The sequence below is a fragment of the Pygoscelis adeliae genome, unplaced genomic scaffold (genome assembly GCF_000699105.1).
Source record: "Pygoscelis adeliae isolate BGI_AS28 unplaced genomic scaffold, ASM69910v1 Scaffold38, whole genome shotgun sequence".
NCBI classification, from domain to species: domain Eukaryota; kingdom Metazoa; phylum Chordata; class Aves; order Sphenisciformes; family Spheniscidae; genus Pygoscelis; species Pygoscelis adeliae.
The window spans coordinates 10,353,154-10,372,941 of record NW_008825614.1 but is presented as its reverse complement, the minus strand read 5'-3'; the positions used below and the strand labels follow the sequence as shown (position 1 = coordinate 10,372,941).

The following is a 19,788-nucleotide window of genomic DNA, read 5'->3' as shown; positions in this document are numbered from 1 at the left end:
GTAGGGAAATTCTTGTTTAACAGGAGTCATACTAGCACTGCAGGATATGGTAGACCATCCTTTAAGTTAGCAAGCTTGTCATATTCTTCTTTGTGATGTCCTAGTAAGCACACGCAGAAAACTTCCAGATTTTGAGAGCTCAGGAAGACAATACTCTATTTTCACTTCTCAGAATTTTTCATTTTCCTCTCCAGCTGCCTTCCATTTAGCACGAATTGGTTTGTAAAGTTTAAAGCACGAAGTAATTGGCTGCTTTTGGGAGGTTTTGGGTGTTAACTACAGTACAAATAATATGTAACAAGAAAAAAAACCTCCACCACCTATTTGTTTAACTGAAACTTCATGAAGTCGTACGTAGCAAAAATCTGAAAGTATGCAGATGCCTGCAATTTCAACCTGTGAAGTAGTTGCGTGAAACTAAGCCTATTTTTAAGCCAAAGTTAAAGTAGACATCAGCAAATCAAACTGCTGCGTGGGCCCTCTAGCGGTATGGGGAGCCTGCGGGGAGTTACACTGAAATCACGCCTTTGCCTTGCATTGTAGAAGCTTGCAGAGCTGTGAGCTTGTTCGCGAACATCCAGTCGCCATTAATCTACTAGAAATAAAACTGCCAGCATTTGAAATTCAGGGATTGTGGGTCGTTGTCTTAATTCAGTGCCCATTTAAGTCTTGGAGAGGCATTCAAATCCTAAATCTGTAAGCAGGCTGTAGGAGCTGGAAACAATTTGCAATCTGTTTGGTTAAAATAGCCTGTGAATGTCTTGTGTTTTTTACGATGCTTATTGATAGCCACAAATGGACATACTTAAGGAAAAAATGGCTCTTTAGGAGTCTGGACTGCAATTACAGGGAAGTGTTTGTGTCTTGAAATAGTACTGGAGGGCTAAAGATACTGCAACTTTCTCTTTAGCCGTATCTTTAGGGAAGACTTTTCTGAGGTTAAGGTATTTCAGATAAAATAATAGATCTGTTGCTTCATGTGCTGTTTTCAGAGCAGTAATAAAGTAAAGGTTTTACAGCTCTGTACAGATGCCTTTATTTAAAGTTACCTAATTTTATGCTAGAATATGTAGTGTTAGATTTAACTTTTTTCTCCCTTTCTTACTCCTTTCTCCCCCTCACAGATTTTAATATTTGGATTGGCTTGTTATGTGGTGGCATAAGCAAGATGATAAAGTAATAATAGACAATTATAAAGTAGGGTGTTGGTAGGAAGAAATACCTCAGATTTGCTGGCTATAGGATTATTTTGTACTCTAAAGTATGAAGGTCTCTTTATTTTATCCAGAAAGAACTAATAGGCTCTTTAATTGAAGATCTTTTAAACTGTAGACTTCTGGGTGGGTTTTTTTCCTCGCTATTGTATAGTTTTTATTATAATTGTGATTTAATTTATTCTTGTCCACTTCACTTGACACTTGACAGGTAAACTATACGGGAAATTTCTGATATGCCAAATTTAATACCACTAAGTATTTCATGTACCTGTGTCATATTCCTAGACTTATATTGCACACTTGTGTTTGCTTATGATATTTGGCTGACTGAGTATTACTTCCATATCTTTTTTTTCAGTATGTTTACATTACCCGCATTTAATACAAGTGATATCTTCCTTGTTTTGAGTCTTGGGACATAGACATTGTTGTCATTTGATGTAAAAAAAAAAAAAGTGAACAGAAGAAAAGTCTGGCGATATCTTAAACTAAATTGTCCTCATTTTTTTTTGTATTTGTATACATTTATATATATACATACATGAATAACGTTAAAATATTGTGGACTTGTTCTTTTCAAATGCTGTCTGGGCAAATTTCTAATTTTGCACGAAGAAGAGTCCCTGAACTTCTGCATACCAGTGGAAAAGTTTTATAACTCAATTGTAAAGAATTAAACTGCTTTCTGATATTGTATGCTGTCATGGAATTAAAACATTGGAAAAAAGAGTTTTCTATTTTAAAAATTTCTGTCTTCGTTAATAGTATAATTAAGACTTAATTTGACCTAGGTCTTAGCCACTAGTTTTGTCTAAGGCCGTTGTAGTGTGCGTTCCTGATCCACTTTAAATGAATTTGGCAGCTATCTGTTAGGACACATACCTTCATAATGACCTCTGCTAACTTAGTAGGGTTTCCTATAGCTCCTCGAGCTGAGATGCTGTAGGTCAGCAGCCTTCCTGCTTAAAAAATCCCCAACCAAAACCAACCTTGAGACAGAAAGCCAAACTCTAGTTCCTGTTTCTCTCTATTCATTGAAGCTATCTATTAAGAAAGCCTTGTGTTCTCATCTTTGCTTGTATTCTGTGCAAAGATCAAATATCTATCTTTTTAAAATTGACTGCTACCCTGTGAAATAGAGAAGAATGGCATTGATTAAGCAGGAACAAGTTCAGTGGATGGCCACCAAGATGGTCAAGTGCTGGAGTACCTGCTCTGTGACAAGGGGCTGAGGGAAATGGACTTGGTCATCCTGAAGAAGAGGATCCTTTGGGGGAGACCTAACAGCAGCCTTCCAGGGCATATAAGGGAGTCAGTCAGGCTCTTCAGTGGTGCATGCTGGGAGGACTAGAGACAACAGGCATAAATTGAAACAAAAGAGGTTCAGACTGATATAAGGAGAAGCTATTTCAGTGGTGATAGTCAGGCAGTGGAACAGGTTGCCCAAGATGTTGTGCAGGCTCCATCCTTGGAGATACTAGAAACCTGACTGGATACAGCCCAGAGTAACCGTGTCTGACTTCATGGCTGACCTTGCCTTGAGCAGAAACGTAGACTAGAAACCTCCTGAGGTCTCTTCAAGCCTGAGTTGTCCTATGATACTAGGAAAACTGAAAACATACTGGCTAGTAGGGTTGTCTGTGTATTTTCATGTATTTATATACACTTCCATTTTAAAATGGTTTCTGCGTTAAGTGACATGTGACTTGGTTCATGACAGTGTTATGGAAAAATGACAGCAACACTGCAGGATGCTGGGTGATGGTTGGACCCAGGTCCTTTAACAGTGAGAAGCTGGCAGTAGACTAGCATATTTGAAACCAAGAATGTAATTAGGGATTCCAGATGCTGAACTGAAGTGCCCCTACCATGTGATCTTTGGAACAGGCTCAAGAGAGATGAATGAGGGTTGTGTCAATAGCAAGAATTCAAGTGGTAGCTGATGTGATCCAGAACCTCCTTCAGTTTGTCTCCTTCCTTGGCTTGGCTTTTTCCCCGCATGTCTTTACATTCTCTTTTGAGACTTGATTTCCTTCTGGAACTGTCTCAATTGCTTTTACAGATCTGTTTTCACAGCAGGATTATTGCTAGCAGCTTGATTTTTCCAGATCTTCTTTTGAACTGGAGAAATTAAAGTAAAAGGGATTAATGTACTGCATTTTTATGTTGGCGTTGATTCAAGTGATTTCATCAAAACTCTTTCTTCTGATTAAGTGGATATGCAGAAGAGACTGAACACTACCACGGAATAATTGAACATGACTTGGTTTTATTTCAAGATTGTAGTTGCTAGAGTCCATGCTGGTCACAGAATTTACTACCAGTCTTACAGTAGTGTGAAACTGGTCTTTAACTAAGACTTTGACTGAGTGACATTGGTTGAATAAGAATAAAGTCCTTGCTCTACACAGCATGCTAGTTCCCTTCTCTAAATGTATTTCAGCCTGTACTTTTTCAAGAGGAAGAAAACAACTACTCCTCACTTCAAACTGTTTTACCTAAAGAGGGGTTGTGAGAATACACTGCTGGAAAGCACTTGAATACTGTCATAGGTTATTCACCTTGTGGCATCTCTAATCTGTTGAAGTTAAGGAGTAGAATAAGACCGTAGTCTTAGGTCATAAGCATTGGAAAATATTTTTGATATGAAATTTGACTCTTCTGACACGAAATTTTAAAAAGTGGCAATGTTAGAACAATTAAGGTTGGGTCACATTCTACCTGCAAAGGGATACTGATTTTATGTATGAACTCTTCCATGTCAATTATTTGGCAGAACCTTTTTAAAAATTTCCCCGCACTGTCCATATCTGTCCATACTTCTGAAGTAGTGAGTAGTACCAGTCAGACTCAGGTCATTGAAACCCGTCCTGCACCAGGGAAGTGATCTCTAAGAATTTCTAATTTGCTTGACAGCTAGCTCAACAAGTAAATTTGAAGCAGGTTTAAAGTGTAACCTGGAATCCTTGACCAGAGTGCTTGGACTAATTTTGATAACTAAGGTAATTACACTTATAGGTTATAACTATTTAAGAAGTTTCAGGATAAAAGGTAGGGAAGTAAAAAAACTTAAATGAATAGATAAAGAATTGTTGTAATGCAAAAGCTTTTAACTCTGTCAGGGAAGCAGTGCCTTGAAACTTAGCAAGCCAACTGCCTAACTACCATAGGGTGACTTTGTATGCAAATGAATTATTAGCTGTAGATCAAGCATTTCACATTTACCTTTCAGCACTATAGTCCCCTGGCTAGAAGAAAGGGTAGAAATTCTGAATAGGGCAGCTTAAGTTTTAGGAGGGAAAAATCAAGTAGATTTTAAAATGGAAGGTGAAGTTGAAATTTGTGCATCTCTTTAATTACTATTTTCTAACTTCAGAACAGCAAATGATATAGCATAATCTACTACTTTCTAGCAGAACCTGTTTAACCTACTGTTACTTTTTTCATTAGGTATTTGAAAAGATTTAAAGTGATGAAAATTAAAGTACTGCGAAGCTGGTGCCGTCAGATACTGAAAGGCTTACAATTCCTACACACGCGCACTCCTCCCATTATTCATAGAGACTTAAAATGTGACAACATCTTCATTACTGGCCCCACTGGATCAGTCAAGATTGGAGACCTCGGTCTGGCAACCCTGAAACGAGCTTCTTTTGCCAAAAGTGTGATAGGTAAGCTTCTCCTGTTTTGGAGGCTGGTGAGCCAGTCTACCTATTTGGAAACTTGAGTCTTTTAAGAGCTTTCCTTAAAAATATGGCTTCAAAGGTACATGGTCAAAGCCTGAAAATGTGTAGGCTTTATTTCTTGGCTGTTGAGGTCATTCTGTGTTCCGATTAGATTACATGTTGAAACTTTGGTTGTGCTTTTGATATTTGTATATTAACATTAAGTATTTTGGAATATAGATTCATTGCCCTGCCCAACAGCTCTGAGCAACATTGTTGATAAAACCACTCTTGACTACATATAAATCTCAGCTTTAATACGATGCTTCAAGAAATGTACAAATGCATTTTGGTGACCAAACAACATTTTGATATTTAGTCTATCATTAATTTATACAGACAGGTTTTTTGATTGTCACCAGGGGTTAATATTAAATCTCTTACACTTTGAGTAATCAGAAACTAAGGTATACCAAAGAAAGTCAATATATATTTTTTATATCAGTCACTGTGGTATAATGCCTTACTGAGGCAGTCTATAGAATGTGGATTTATGTAAGGTAGGAGGATGCATTGGGGAAGCATTGCCTTATGCTTGCTCTGTTCTTATGTATCCACGAATAACCCTTTTCAGAAATTGGTTTGACAGAACTATATAGTCTTTCTTGTGAATTCTTTAAAGAATTGGTTTTATCAGCTTTGTTTTTATGGTTGGGTGAATAGACTGCAGGGAATGAAGTTGCTCTCACTCTCAGTATTTAGAGCTTGCTAAATGCAGTATTAATCAACAGTCCTATACTAGATTCCTAGATGGGATCAATGGTGTATACCTGCAAATTGTCTTGCAAGCTGTCGCTGAAATATTTCCTGCTTCTTAACCAGGTCAAAGTATTAATAGGAAAGAAAAATATACAGTATCCAAAAAAAAAAATTCTTAAGCATACTCATCTTATCCTCAAATTTATCATTGGAAAATTACCACTTCATATCTAGCTATCTGTTAGTGGTTAGCCTTTGGATAAATGACTGCAATTATATGCTTTTTTTTTAGTGCAGTGAAAACAAGCAATGCGGCTATAGAATGATCTGTAAACTGTCTTGAATCTGGTGTCTGCAGGAAATAATTCTGTGGTTAAATTTACAAAAAGCAAACCTGCATCTCTGGCTTAAAGTAAATCTGATCATACAATGCAGTCCCTTTGCTTACAGAGGGGACGCTGTAATGCTTCACTGGGCAATAATTTTCTGCACACTATTTAAATGGGACTTGTTGAATCTCACGCTCTATGCTTGTAACTCAATCTCTCTGTATTTCTGAGTATTTTTGACTGTAGGATGTCCCTCACTAATGCCTGTATCTGCAGTAGGCCTATAAATATACTGCAGGTGGGAAGGTAAGTATGTGAAGAAAAGGGCTCTGGTGAGTGGCCTTTGCAGAAAATTACTTTTTATCCTTTTTTCATGAAGATTTATATTTGTAACAATAGAGTTTTTCATTGCAAGGCCTTTCCGGAACCATTCTACTTCAAAAAGTAGATAGAGAGCACCAGGTCAGAGACTAGCTGTGGGCTCTTACCAATACTACTTCTTTTGCAGCAGAGGGCAGTCGGGTGACTTTTGAAACAAGGTTTAATGTGCCTCCTTTCTTACAGGGAGAAAAGGTAAGTGTGTTAACTCTCCTTAGTATTCGGTTTGCAGCCTATGGCTAGTCTACAGTTTTTCACTCTTCTTATCCCTTTCCCTTCATTGGATTCCAGCCTGATCCAATCTGTTTTGATACTTATATTAACTAACATGCATAAAACAGGAATTGCATCAGTCCTTTCATGCCATTCTTATTCCATAAAGGCCTTGCAATGGAAGACTCACAAAGTATGTTGATGCAACAGAGTGACTAAGGGTTTCCTCCCTCTTCTTTTTGCCTCCACTTTCTCTTGTCTCACAGGTCTGCCCATCCGCTTCCTCCTGCGGTGAGTAACGCCAGCAGCCTCTGCTCGCTTTGAGACATTTAGAGTCTGAATCGTTCTTTTAATTTAAGGTACCCCAGAGTTCATGGCCCCCGAGATGTATGAGGAGAAATATGATGAATCCGTTGATGTATATGCTTTTGGGATGTGTATGCTAGAGATGGCCACGTCTGAGTATCCTTATTCCGAGTGCCAAAATGCTGCGCAGATCTACCGTCGAGTGACCAGTGTAAGTCCCTGCCCACTACTGGTTCTAAAGCTACTACTACTAGCAGCAAAGGAGTACAGCTGGGTGGCATGGTACTCTGCAAGTGTGTGTGTGTGGAAAAAAGAGGAGCTAACGAGGTTTTTGGGGGATGGGTGAAAAGGTATAGGATGGTTCAACTTGCCAAACAGTCAGAAGCCTGTAAAATACGTGAATGGAAATAAAATTTTGCATGTGTTCATACTCTTCCTTCAGTATATAAGAAGGTATTGCATAGGGTTCAGAAAACAAAAACAAAACCCAAAACGCATTAGAATAATAACAGATTATTTTCTAAGCCACTGGGGGTATGGTGGAAGTATTTCAGTCTTGAAGATTAGCTGGTAGCTTTGTTCTCTGAAATGAAGCTGGGTCACAAATTCAAAGCACTTTGGCTTAGCTGCCTGCCAAGGCAAATCATAAATTGTTACCTAGGGTGATTTTTGGTTAATAGTTTATTGAATTTCAAATGGCCCTTAGCTACTGTGTGTCGGGTGCACTTCTTGTAATTATGCAGTGGAAATACTTGATAAATAGCAGAAAGGTATTCCACCCTGAAAAGTGCTGGTAATTATAGTGGTGGTGGAAGCATTGTGAGTGAAACCAAATAAGGCTGAGAAGGCAAGCAAGAGATTTGAGTTTGGCCATCTGACTAGACTAAGTGGAACCTACAGACCTTGAACGTAGGAAGCAGAACTGTAGTGCTAGAAATATTCAGAACGGTTGTGGCTAGATTTACTTTGTGATCTCTAAAACAGTGTCATGAAGACTATACCAGTGCAGTAAAACAAACTGCATGAATTCAGCCTTCTGATTTAAGCATTCAGAAAGAATAGCGAGGTGGCCACTTAGAGAAGTAAAGACTTGCATTGGCTTTCTCAGAATACCTGTGCAGATGTGTGCAGGGAGGAAAAAAAAACTTACCTCTTTCTCTGATCCGTAGACAAATGAATTCCTGTTAATCTTTTTGTGTGTATTATCTTAGAGAAGTTGAGGATTTAATAAATGACTTGCTTAACGTTGGAAAAATAAAATGCTCTCTTATTCCTGATGCTTCACACTGTAAAAGGTAGATGTAATTACTGACTTACAGATGTGGAAGGGAAGGGTCTTCATGTCAGAAGTAATGAATTCTGAAGGAAGCGTTGGTGAAATAAAAGACTATTCCTTGTTTGAAGGGGAATATCGGGGAGGCACAGAAGGAGGAAGAAAGAAGGCATAAATGGCCATTTTGGTTTTTTGAACAGATGTTAGAATAAGTTTTTATATCTGTATATATACACATACATATACACACACAGTCTTTTTTTTTTTGCATGTTGGTGGACTTAGCTCTGATTTTCTAAATAGAGAGGAAAAACAAGGGTAAAGTCTAGCCTTTACTCTGCTTACAGAATAATCTGATCTGCAACCTATTTGGATCAGTGAAAGAAAACTAAGTATCTTACCAAAACAGTCTTAGTGGTACCTTTGGCTATGCTTATGTATGTATCTTGGCCAGAGCCAAAGAAGCGTAATTTCGGTATAGGATGGGCACTTTTTCTCAGAAAAGATACCTGATGTAACTGCCCTGCCCATTCCTTAAAAAGTGCTAGGAACTGGGCTGTGGTGAGAATAATCAGCTTTTGAGACAATCAGGCTTAGAAGTCCCCAGGTCTTAAAGAGCTGTCTCTTCTCTGCTCTGTGAAGTACTTAGCAACTGGAAAGCCTTGTAGGGGCTTGTAACAGATGAACTTATCTAGAGACTTACCAGGGTTCGACTTACCACTTGTTTGTGCTTGATGCTTCTTTCTCCTCATTGTTTTTTGTTGACTGTTGAACTTCTAAGTGGATGAGAAACACTGGTAATTTTTTGGTCTGTCCAACACTACCTTCTACTCTACTCTGCTGCTGATGGTTCATAGATTAAATTTAATTGTTGATTTTTTTTTCCCTGCTGTTTCATCTACTGCTTGAGAGCTCTAAAATGTACTTTGATATGAAATCAAGGAAATCTTGTTTTCTTTCAGAAGGAGCAAAGGACAGGAAGGTAAATAAAATGAAATGTACATTTATCTGCTTCTAGGCAGAGAATGAAAGGCTATGTGCTTTGGTATATTTGGGTTTTTTTATTTCATTGTAGTTGTAAAGCAGTTTGTTCAAAAAGCAAAACAAAACCCAAAACCAAAACTTGAATAACTTTCAAGGAAGGCTTTCAATGAAGAAAAGACAATATTATCTGGAAATAAAGCACAAACCTGTCTTAACTGATAATGGAGAATTCAGTGTTTCTTCTATAATGTGGAAGGCAGAACCATGTTATGAGAGTGAAATAAAATACTCTTTGTATTCTTTTTACCACTCTGTGAAAGCTCTGTGAACCAATGAAAAAGAGCCATATAGTTTTCTGCCCTTGTCCTTTGCTAACTGTTAAAGAACATTAGTTTTTCTTTCATTTCAAAGGGGACTTTAGAAGTTTAGACAATGTCTGCAGTTGTGGGTGAGGGGTGAACCAGTTGAAAAATTCAGTACTTAACAGGGCAGTGTGTGAACCATCAATAACAGAGTGGAGTCAGAAAACTTCCTGTGTAGACGACTCCACAGTACTTACCAACGCATTTCCTTTTCATGTATGTTGGAAGGTGAATGTGGTTTGTGGAAGATGTTTAACATTTCCATTTCAACCCCTTAGTTTGCTACTTTCCTAGGCATGTTTTAGGAATATTTTGAGGTAGTAGCTGTAGTCCTGCTGTGCTTTAAATGAAAGAATTATTTTATCTAGATGCATACACAGAGACCAGAGGGAAAGATAATAATAATGGTGTGCTATTGACAGTCATGAAAGATTATGCCATATGGGAGCTTAGAAACCACTGAAACCCTAAAGGCAATACGATCAAAATGTGCAGCCACTCAGTGCAGGCAATACATGTTTAAATTAATTGATTTCCCTCACCCCCTTTGCAGTAACTGTTAGGCTTAGTAAAAAGCAGAGTTGTTCCATTAGCTTCAATTGTTGCTATTGCTTAGGACAGAAGCCTGTAAAAGGTGTGTCTTAATGACCAGGGTGTTCTCTCAAGACTGGACTTGGTACTACCAGCTTACGTTGTTTTCTCCCATTTTGGCTGCGTTGGTCTCTCTTCTAGGATGGCCTTCAGCTGCATTGCATTTTGACCTTACACCTTTTGTGATAAGGATTGCTCTGGCTGATGCCCAGATACTGCAGTGTTGGGTTGGGGCATTAGCCAGCTTGTTGAGTACTAGGTTATGTGTTCTACCTCTTCTGTTCAGGGTCTTCCCTCATGGTTGGAAGCAGTTTTCTGATTAAATAATACAGTTAGGTAAGCAAAGATCTAGACAGCAGATCTAAAGGCTGAAGTTCCTCCTGGAGATGAGACATTTTTTGGCCCAGGCGGTTAGTGTTGCTTCACATCTTGGATAATAACACTGCTACATGAGTCTGCTGTTAGCAAGATGCTTGTCTATATTGTCTACATTATCTCACTCGTAAGTTCCTGTTTTTCCTGAAAGGGGTGCTGGCGTAAAGTTCCCAAATTTTCCCTGGCCCAAGAAACAGAAGTGTACTTAAATTGGTTTTCTGGCTCACTTTAACTAGTTCACTCTTCTTCTTTCAGTAGAAGAATCTGGATAAATGCCTGGCTTAAAAAGACGACTGTCTACAATTTGTAGGGCTCAAGGTGTTATGCTGAACTTTGTTTTACAGTTCTGGTAAGGAAGTCAGCAGGAGTCTGACACAGAGTATTGATCTCTGTCTGTACTTGCACCCTCTAGCATATTCAGTCCAGACCCTTTCACTAGCAGTTTCTTTAGAATGGAAAATGAGATCAGTGTGTCTTGTCACTCAAGCACAGGAAGAGCCTAACCTTCCCCTTTGTTTTCATTAAATCATAATGTTGCAATTTTGTCTCAAAACCCCGTTTTCTTCATGGAAGCTATCCTCTGCTGTTCTTTGGAAATGGTCCAAATAAGTGAGTAGTTAGTACTTAAAGAAATTGCAACTCCTGGGATTTTTACCTTATTGGGGGGGAGGGGAATCTCCTCTGAGATTTAAGTGGTATGTCTCTTCAGCTGGGACTGAATGCATCCAGTCGGCACTCTACTGCCTACTTGGCCTCAGAAAAAAAATCTAAGCCTGTAATTAATTGAAAATAAGCTGCACTATTAAGGTAGTCTTGCCTGCTCCTGTGACTTATTTTTTTTCTCCTCTGCCCTCTTGCACAGACACAACTGTCTGTGATATACTACTAGATTAGGGAATGGATCATCCCCCCCTTTTTTTGTGGTTTTTTTTTTTTTTCAATTCTGCACCACATCAAAACAATACAGGCTGTTCCAATACAAAATGTAATCAAGATACTTAATTCTGCTCACTTGCACAAAAAAGGAGTGTAGTATCTTGGTAAAATTCAGGAAGGTTTCCCTGTCTGACTTTGTTCCTCTCTGGAGACTGGTATTCTTTCTTTGACCTGTTCCATGCATATTTCAATTAAACAATTTGTCACAGGAGATATTTGAAATGGGATACATGTGCATTTAAATGAAAACAGAGGTATTTATAGAACAGACATCTTAAGTATGATTTCTTAATTTAGTCTGTTTGGGAAGCAATGCAATCAGTGAAGGCATAACTGAGTAGTTTCAGCTGCTTTGTCTCAGCCTCTGGTGAGACTGATGTTGCCTCAAAAGCTAGCTTGGTTTTTTCTTGCTCACGTTGCAGTTATCACTCACAGGTGTAGTATACATCTCGATTACTTCTACACTATATTTCCTTCAAGCTTTCTTTTTGCAGCACAGAGAACTTTTATAAGTGTGTAGAGGTACTGATTACTCAACCTCTAATACTTGGATGTCCCAAGTCTTAAATTTTCTAGGTGATTGACGAGTCCCAGGACTAGTAAAAAGACAATTAATGGGTTTATTATGCAGATTTCTCATTCTTGCATATCTACCGCTAACATTAAAATCCAAACATGTTCATTGCAAAAAAGTTAATAAGACCATCCTCAGTTTCAAATGTACTAATCAGCTGAGTATGAGCAGAAAACTCCCTTTTCTCTTTCGCCCCCTCCCATTATATAAACTTACCGTTTAAGTTCTTCTGATGGACTTGTGCTCTATACTTAATTTTCTCCACGCTTAAAGTAAGTGAAGTGACAAAGTGAAGTTTTGCACTTGTCCTTGCTTTCACCAAAAGTCCAGCCTCTTCTCTGTAAACAAATGTCTGCCTTCTGAGCTGGCCTTAAGATGAGAAGGGGGGGGGGGGGGTATTTTGCATTTTTACTTTAAAAAAAAAAAAAGTTGTTCTGTACTGAAATGTTCCACAGAGTGGGCACAACATTTTTCTTCTTTGTTCTACAGAGCTTAAAAAAAGGCCCAAGGGAACAAGGTACATAATGAGTAACCTGACCAGGCAGTGTCTAACTTGTTTAAAAATCCTTAATTTCCCTAACTGGTGGGAACTGAAGCTCACTCGTTATAGTGAAGGTCATTCTCTTGGCTGAAAACCAGGCAGTTACAAAGTGCTGCAGTTTGGTCAATTGGGATGAAATTAATCTCTCCTTTAATGTCTTAAAAGTTAGGCATCATAATTGTCTAGACTAGTCAACTACTTCATTTTCATTAGAGATGCAATGGACAAAGTATCCCACCTCTTTTTTTTCTTCTTCCTGAGAGGTCCTAGGCAGCAAATATAAATGCTTCACCTCTAGACTTATGATTAATTTTACTTGCAGTGCTTAATGAATGTTGGTGAATGTTCTTTTGCTTTCTGGAAGCAATATGCGACTTTTTTTAGGCATACATAAAGCTCTGTTTCTTTATTTTGAATAACTTGGTTTCTTCACCTGGTTCAGATAAATACAGAGACACCCTTCCTATCAAGCTTTTGAGTGGAAAAAGCATTGGAAAAAAAAAAATCAATGCAAAAGTAGGGGGAGGTAACCCTCAAACAGAGCAAGTAGTCTTTTGTTAAAGCAGATACTGAAAGACCATGAACCTTCAACCAAGCACAGGAAACAGATTAACTGTAAGAAAGGGCAAACTCTTGTAATTGCATTCATTGAAAGAAGGAACTTCAGGCACTTAAGTCTCAAATGGAAAAAAAATTGCATGTCAGATGCTATTCCTCTGCATCACAGTGAATGGACTAAAGAATATTTAAGCTTCTACCACTTGCCTCTCATAGCCGTTCAGCTCAGTTGTAAACATTTTGCTGGAACATCTTTAAGAGTGAAGAATCTTCCTGGGTGGAAGTTCAGTCACTGACTCATCAATTCAGAAATACATAGCTTTAAAAATGGAAGATGGGAATTCAGGGTTTTGAAGCATTAATATCTTAAGAAGCTTTGCATGTTAGATTAGAAGTCCTCTCTAAGACATGACAATGTTCTAAGTAAGGAAAAGCAGGGATCAGCTTGAACACTGAGATATAACATGCTATATGATTTGCACAGCTAGGGCAGATGATATCTGAAGTTAAAAGGAAAACGGCTCATTCAACTGAATTCCTTTCTAAAAGTAGCTCACTCTTACAAGTTGATCTCTTTGTAGTATAGTACAATTTGTACTATTCAGCATCAAAAGCTTCTAGATTACAGCTAAAACTGTTTTGTCAATGTTGATGTTGTAAAACAAACTTGGTTTGAAGTGAAAGGAGATATTTCTTATTTATATTGGTCACTGCTGAGCCTGGAATGTGACTCTCAGCAATTTTGAATTGGACGTGATTTTAAAATGATCAGGAATTAAAAGGGGGGCAGGTTGAGCTTCGGTTGAATTACATTAGATCTTGATTTTATGCATTTTTTTAGTCTGAAATTCTAAAATTTGGTTGTATTGCAGAGTTCTCAAATGTGTTTTTAGAAACCGAAATAAGTTCACAGAATACTGAGTAAACAATGTATGTTTAAAAATTAAAAAAGTTCGTTATCTATTAAGGATCAGGCCTCTTAAAACCATGATACTAATATTTAATATTCTGTCCTGTACTGACATCTGTTTAGCTCTTGTATTAACTGAGGTTAATTTAATTTAACAGTGAGAGGTGGGAAGGTGGCTCTTCTTAGGAATAGGGAGGTGGTATGTGTTTTTAAAATGCCTGGCTTTGCAGTGTGGTGAGAACCATTAATGAATCACTGAAGCATTACTGTGGGGAGACTGATAGCTCAATGTTATTTGTCAGTATAGTGCCACTAGTCAAAAATACTGACATTAAGAATGCATGAGCTACTATTTCTTGTCCTGCCAACTGTACTGCTATAGTTGCACGGGGGTAGGAATGGGGTAAGTCCAGGAAAGTTTTAGTCTTGTGGAAGATCACAGGGTTGTTGAGTAAAAATAAGTTATTTTGAGATTATTATGTGATTCATAGGCAAGAACTCCACCAAAATTTTACATAAACCCTTTATAGTTACCTCCAGGTTACTCAGAGCTGTTCCCAGAGCGGGCAGTGACATGGGGGCATGTATGCCTATTTGAATGCTTTTGTTTGTTCCTGTATTAGAAGAGTGAAAGTTACTAAAGTTGAATGTGACTTTGCAGAACAGTTTATTCCCAAAAACAGAGAGAAAAACCAGGCTAAAAAGTATATGTAAGAAACTCCATTGCTTATTGTGCATAATGTTTTTACACTAAAGGAGGAAAAAAAGCTGTTGCTTCACTGTCTAGTGAAGGTATTTAAAAGCTTCCTCGCATTATTGGCCTGTGACTTTGTTTTAAGGTAAACTTATTTCAGAGACGTTTCTACCTTACCACCCATTACCACCATCATACAGTTCCCTGCATAGCAGGGATACTTTTCAGGACCACCCTCTGAAATGGTTGAATCTTTTGGTACCTAAATAGAAGTCCTTCACTCCTATTAGAATAAGTCATACAATAAAAGGGACAATGACTTTTGGTGCATTGTCTGGATTGTGCACTATTTTTGGTGTTTGCAACATTATCCTAGGCTGTTTAGTAGATATCTTTTAAGGGCTAGTTCTGGTACCAAATGTGTTTTGTGGCCCATGAAAGAGACTTAATGTTGGATCATATTTTAATTCAGTTCCAAGTCCACTGGACCTGATCTGTGGCTTTTGAATTACTGTTGCTATACTTGAATTTAAAAATGAGTACTAGATGATGTTTTTCTATCAGAATGGTAGCTGATGAAAGCAGAGAATGCAACTAATATAATTTGATTTTTCAAAAATGTATTTTCCATACTGAAAATAGAAGAAAGATACTTTTAGTATTGTGTGACTGCGGCATTTCTAAATTTATAGCACTGAAATGTGTGTCTAGGCATGTCTGTATTTTTTTCAGCTAGCTCAAGATGTTCACCACTGTATATTCTTGTTCGGATGATAAAGGTGGCATCCCTGCTCCTAAGTCTGAGGTTAAAGAACAATAGATTAAACTGATCTTACCGTTACGCTCTTGTGCAAGAATAAAAACTGAAAAGTGAGTGCCCGATCCACTTGCCCAATCAGACTTTACTGTTGTTTCAGAAGAACTTCTATCCTCATACCGCCTGTTTTCTAAACAAGGCCCTTGTCACTGTTATGTGCACCAGTATCCTAATTGTTTGCCAGCTATACACTACGGAACTGTGTCCTGCCTTGTAGTTACAAAATTTCCTGTTCTAGAGCTTGAGTAATTTCTTCTATTCATTAGAATTGCTGCAGTTATGGTAGGTGCTGTGATAAATCTCTTTTTAACGAAAACCATCTGCTTAGCTAGTCATAAGGGCTCCAGATTCTTAGGACTTTTGAAATGGGTTGATACTTTTTATTTATCTGGAGATGCTGAAGTACAGTGGACTTTCATGTCAGAAGTAAAAACTTAAAATGCCTCGTGTGCTGGGCTAGATAATTAGTCAATGGGGTAGTTGTAAGGCATGGTGTATATTCAGCAGTAGCGCATAGCATAAGTTGTGTTTCAATGTTACAACGAATGCGGCGTATTTTTACTTTGTTATAGCCTTTTACTTGAGAGTGCTGGAAAGGATTTCAGCCAAAGATTTCTAGGAAGAGTTACGACTAGTTCTTGTTCAAACTTAACTGTGTGGAAACAAAGGAACAGAGCTGTAGCTACTATACTGGTCTTAAATTAGCTTTGTTGACTGGATGGATTGGCAAATACAAGGAGTTGTAAGGCTTTTAATGCTGTCAATTCTCTGGCTTTAATAAGTAAAAACACAGTATTGAGAGACTGGCAAAGAAGTTGGTTAACAGGCAGTGTCAGTGTTCTGTGGCTCCTGGGCTTAGAGATCAGTTGCAGAATACAGATGCGGAGATGATAGCAAGCAGTGATGGCTAGTCAAATTGAGGAGTCTGTGTTCTTATCTCATACAAATGACTAGATGCTTCTTTTAAGCAACCTCACAAGCTTTAGGAATAAGCAGTTAGTATGGATGTGTCAATTAAGTACAAACATACTTTGTGTGTATAACAACTTTAATCATGTGTCTTGGGGAATTTGTTTTTTTTTTACTGTTGTGACTGACCTCTTGTTTTTTATTAATGCCTCAGAAATTGTTTGAGAGCGGGTGATAAATTGAGGAGGAAAAGAGTTTCTAAATTGTGATCAGTCAGGTTGCAGCAAGCAGGCCTGTCTAAATACTACAGTGCCTCTATTGTCTTTCAATGTTTTGTGAAATCTGGGCATACATGGTTATCTGTTGCAAGTCATGAAGACAGCTGGTCTGGAGACATTTAAGAATCATGGGACTTAGATTACTTACACACCTGCATCACAGGGTGTGAAGACAAGACTGGTTAAGCTATTTCAGTGACACAGAGCTCTCAAATAGCTGAGTTATGAATTTTGGTCTGGATGATGGTAGATCAATCAAGTTCAAAAGATATTGGGTTCAAAATGTGCAGTTGTTGTTTTCAATCAGAAGAGAAGAAAACTAGGCCTGTCCTAGTTTAAATAGTGCCTCGTGAGCTAACTAGCTCATTGGAAGCTTTCATCTGCTCCTACTGCTTGTATTGCAGTAATGCTATTTACTCTGTTAGGATACTGATCTGGTGCAGAGCTTATTCTGCAGGATTTAGTGATTTAATTCTTGGCAGAATTATCAATTGTCCAGAATTAATTGCTATGAAAATACTGAAATTGGAGAAGCTAAATTTTCACTTCTGTTAAATGTGTTGCATTGTTTTAAATTTTTTCCTTGCAGTCTCAACTACTCTAGCTTGCTTTTTAACAAGAATGATAAAATCCATCTTCTGTAGGCAACCCATATCTTTTTTTGAACTGAGTAAATCTTAAGCTGAAGTCTTCCTTTTCACAATAGGTATTGAGAGAATGAGAATTTTCAAATATAGGTGTACCCTGTATGAAATAAGAAAATCAGAAAGATTTACGAACTAAATCAGAAAGATTGTTTCTAGAAGAGACAACAGGATTAAGGTGACGGATTAGAGATGTAAAAGGTGGTGAAATGGTTAAACCTGTAGGTTCTGAGGGCTGGGTAACTAACTAATAGCAGGTGGTGAAATTTAGAAGATCATGGGGTAAACCAATATAAATGCCATATATACCATTGCCTGGGGGCTTCTTTGAGGTTGTGGGGAAGGAGGTAGGATCGTTGGCTTGTTTTCCACTGGAATCATATGCTCTGTCTAAATTCCTGGAATTAATGGTTTGTGGCAGCCTGGGACTGGCTCAAACTAGAATGGTAACAACTTAGCAAAAAGAAAATATAGAGACTTTAATTACTTTGTTTGTGTGATTTGACTTTGCTACTGATTCTATTAGCCTCTGGAGTACAACATTAGAACATTTTGTTTGAGAAGATTAATCAGTTATGGTAGAATTCCTTTCAAGCTCTGCAGTTACAGCACCTTTGAAAAGAGCCAAGCAAGAATTGTGGTTAGACTGGGACAGGTAGACTGTGTGCTTGTTAAAAGCTGAAACATTTCATGTTCTTTGCAGGTCATGCAGTGGACCCCAGAAAAATGTAGCCTTAATTAGGTGTGCAAAACGTTAGATTTTTATTCCAGTGAAGTAGATTTGCTTTGACTGCAGTGTGTCTGTTTGGTTTGAGTGCAACTGCAACAACAACAAAAAATTTATAAGCACTGGCAAGCAAAACTTGAACATGCTTTATTCACGATACCAGTTAAGCACTGTTAAAATGGAGATGATAACAGTTGAGGGGTGTTTTTTGGGGGGAGGTGGTGGTGTATAAAACGTCTAGTTAAGCAGTTAGAAGGCCACTCAACATAGCAGGATCTGTAATGATCTCTTTTCCCTTGACCCCTCTAAAGTTTCACAGCAGCTGGTGGAGAGGATTTCTAAAATGCTCAGTAAAGGATCAAAAAGTGTTGCTTTTGCAACATTGATGTCGCATGGTATAACAACACTGGCATAATTGTGGTATGCTTGAAATAAGTCTGCTATTTTGGGGTGAAAAGTGACCTTGATAATTTGAAATTGAATTTTATCACAGTTTATCATCACTAGTTGGTCAAAATTCATTTGCTCACTTCACACTTTAAAACAGTGTACGTGAACTTTCTTAGCATTGCTCTTTATGTCCTTCCAAAAAAACCCAGAAGCCCTGAGGCTGCGGACAACTCATTTTATTAGTAAACAAGTCTTACAGTGGCTGTTTGAAACTAGATACCAGGGGAAACAAAAAAAAAAGATGTCGAAGGTTTAGGTTTGGAGTCTAGCAAGAGATGTTAGAAAATATAACTCTATCGATTATTTGTGCGCATGTGGTGTAAAACAAGCAACAATGTGGCTTTCTAACTTTGTCCAGCAGTTTGAGAATCACTTTCAGATCCCCTTTCCCTTACACTAAGCACCCAGTAAAAGGAAAGCAGATGATGTTGCCAATGGTAGCAGAATGAGATTATCAGGAAGGAGGGAGGTGGAATATATTGTATTATCCTAGTGCTGTCTTGTGTTCTGTTAGGATTAAATTGAAGTTAGTCAGCTGTAAGTATACTTCTGTAGTTCCATGGAAAGAAAAGGCAAAACAGCAGCTGCCTTCATCCCTTCCCAGTACAAAACTAGTGCCAGCAACCTCGGGTCAGAACAATGCACTGGACCAACCCATCCTCCTGTGTTTACAAGCGTACTTCTGCAACAGCAGGAGTGAACCGGGCGATGATCCTACACGCCGCCTTAAACTATGGCAGAAAACTTGGGTGGAGAATAGGCAGAGCAGCCAAGCAGGGAGGCGGGGACGTGCAGGAAGTAAAGGATCCCTGCACTGCCTCTTCTTCCTCCTCCTTACGGCTAGCTGGGCAGGCAGAAAAGGACACACTTGCCTCTTGCTTATATTGATTCTTTCTATTTAGTATTTGAGTGGCAAAAGCAGATATTTAAGCTCAAATCTCTGCAGCCTCATGTACTGGACTTGGAAGAGTACAAGAGGTGTCAAACAGAAAACAATGCTCCCTTCTAACTTTGATGTCTGCTTTCCTTCTGCTGTGCGTTAAGTCCACAGCCTAGTGGATTCCTAGCAGAAACTAGCACCTAACTAGCTCTTTGGTGTGTGTATCTCTCTCTTCCTGATGGATTTTACAAAAAGAGAGATCTGTCCCGTATTTGTAATTGTTAATTCCCACTGTTGCTGCTCTCACAAGGATTGCACTAAAGAGGTAGGTAAAAAATTTCAGCTCTATAGAATAAGTGTGTGTAGCCACAGGAAAGGATTTTGGGGGTGAATCAGAATTCTTGACAAATCTGCTGAA

General features: G+C 38.3%; 1 protein-coding gene across 1 annotated transcript in view; it reads left to right on the top strand.

Annotated features, from left to right (window-relative positions):
• WNK1 (WNK lysine deficient protein kinase 1) overlaps nt 1-19,788 on the top strand; it is a 107,691-nt gene that overhangs the window by 36,461 nt on the left and 51,442 nt on the right. Inside the window, 2 exon segments of the mRNA XM_009332893.1 lie at nt 4,668-4,888; nt 6,921-7,078. Coding sequence (XP_009331168.1) covers nt 4,668-4,888; nt 6,921-7,078 — 379 coding nt within the window.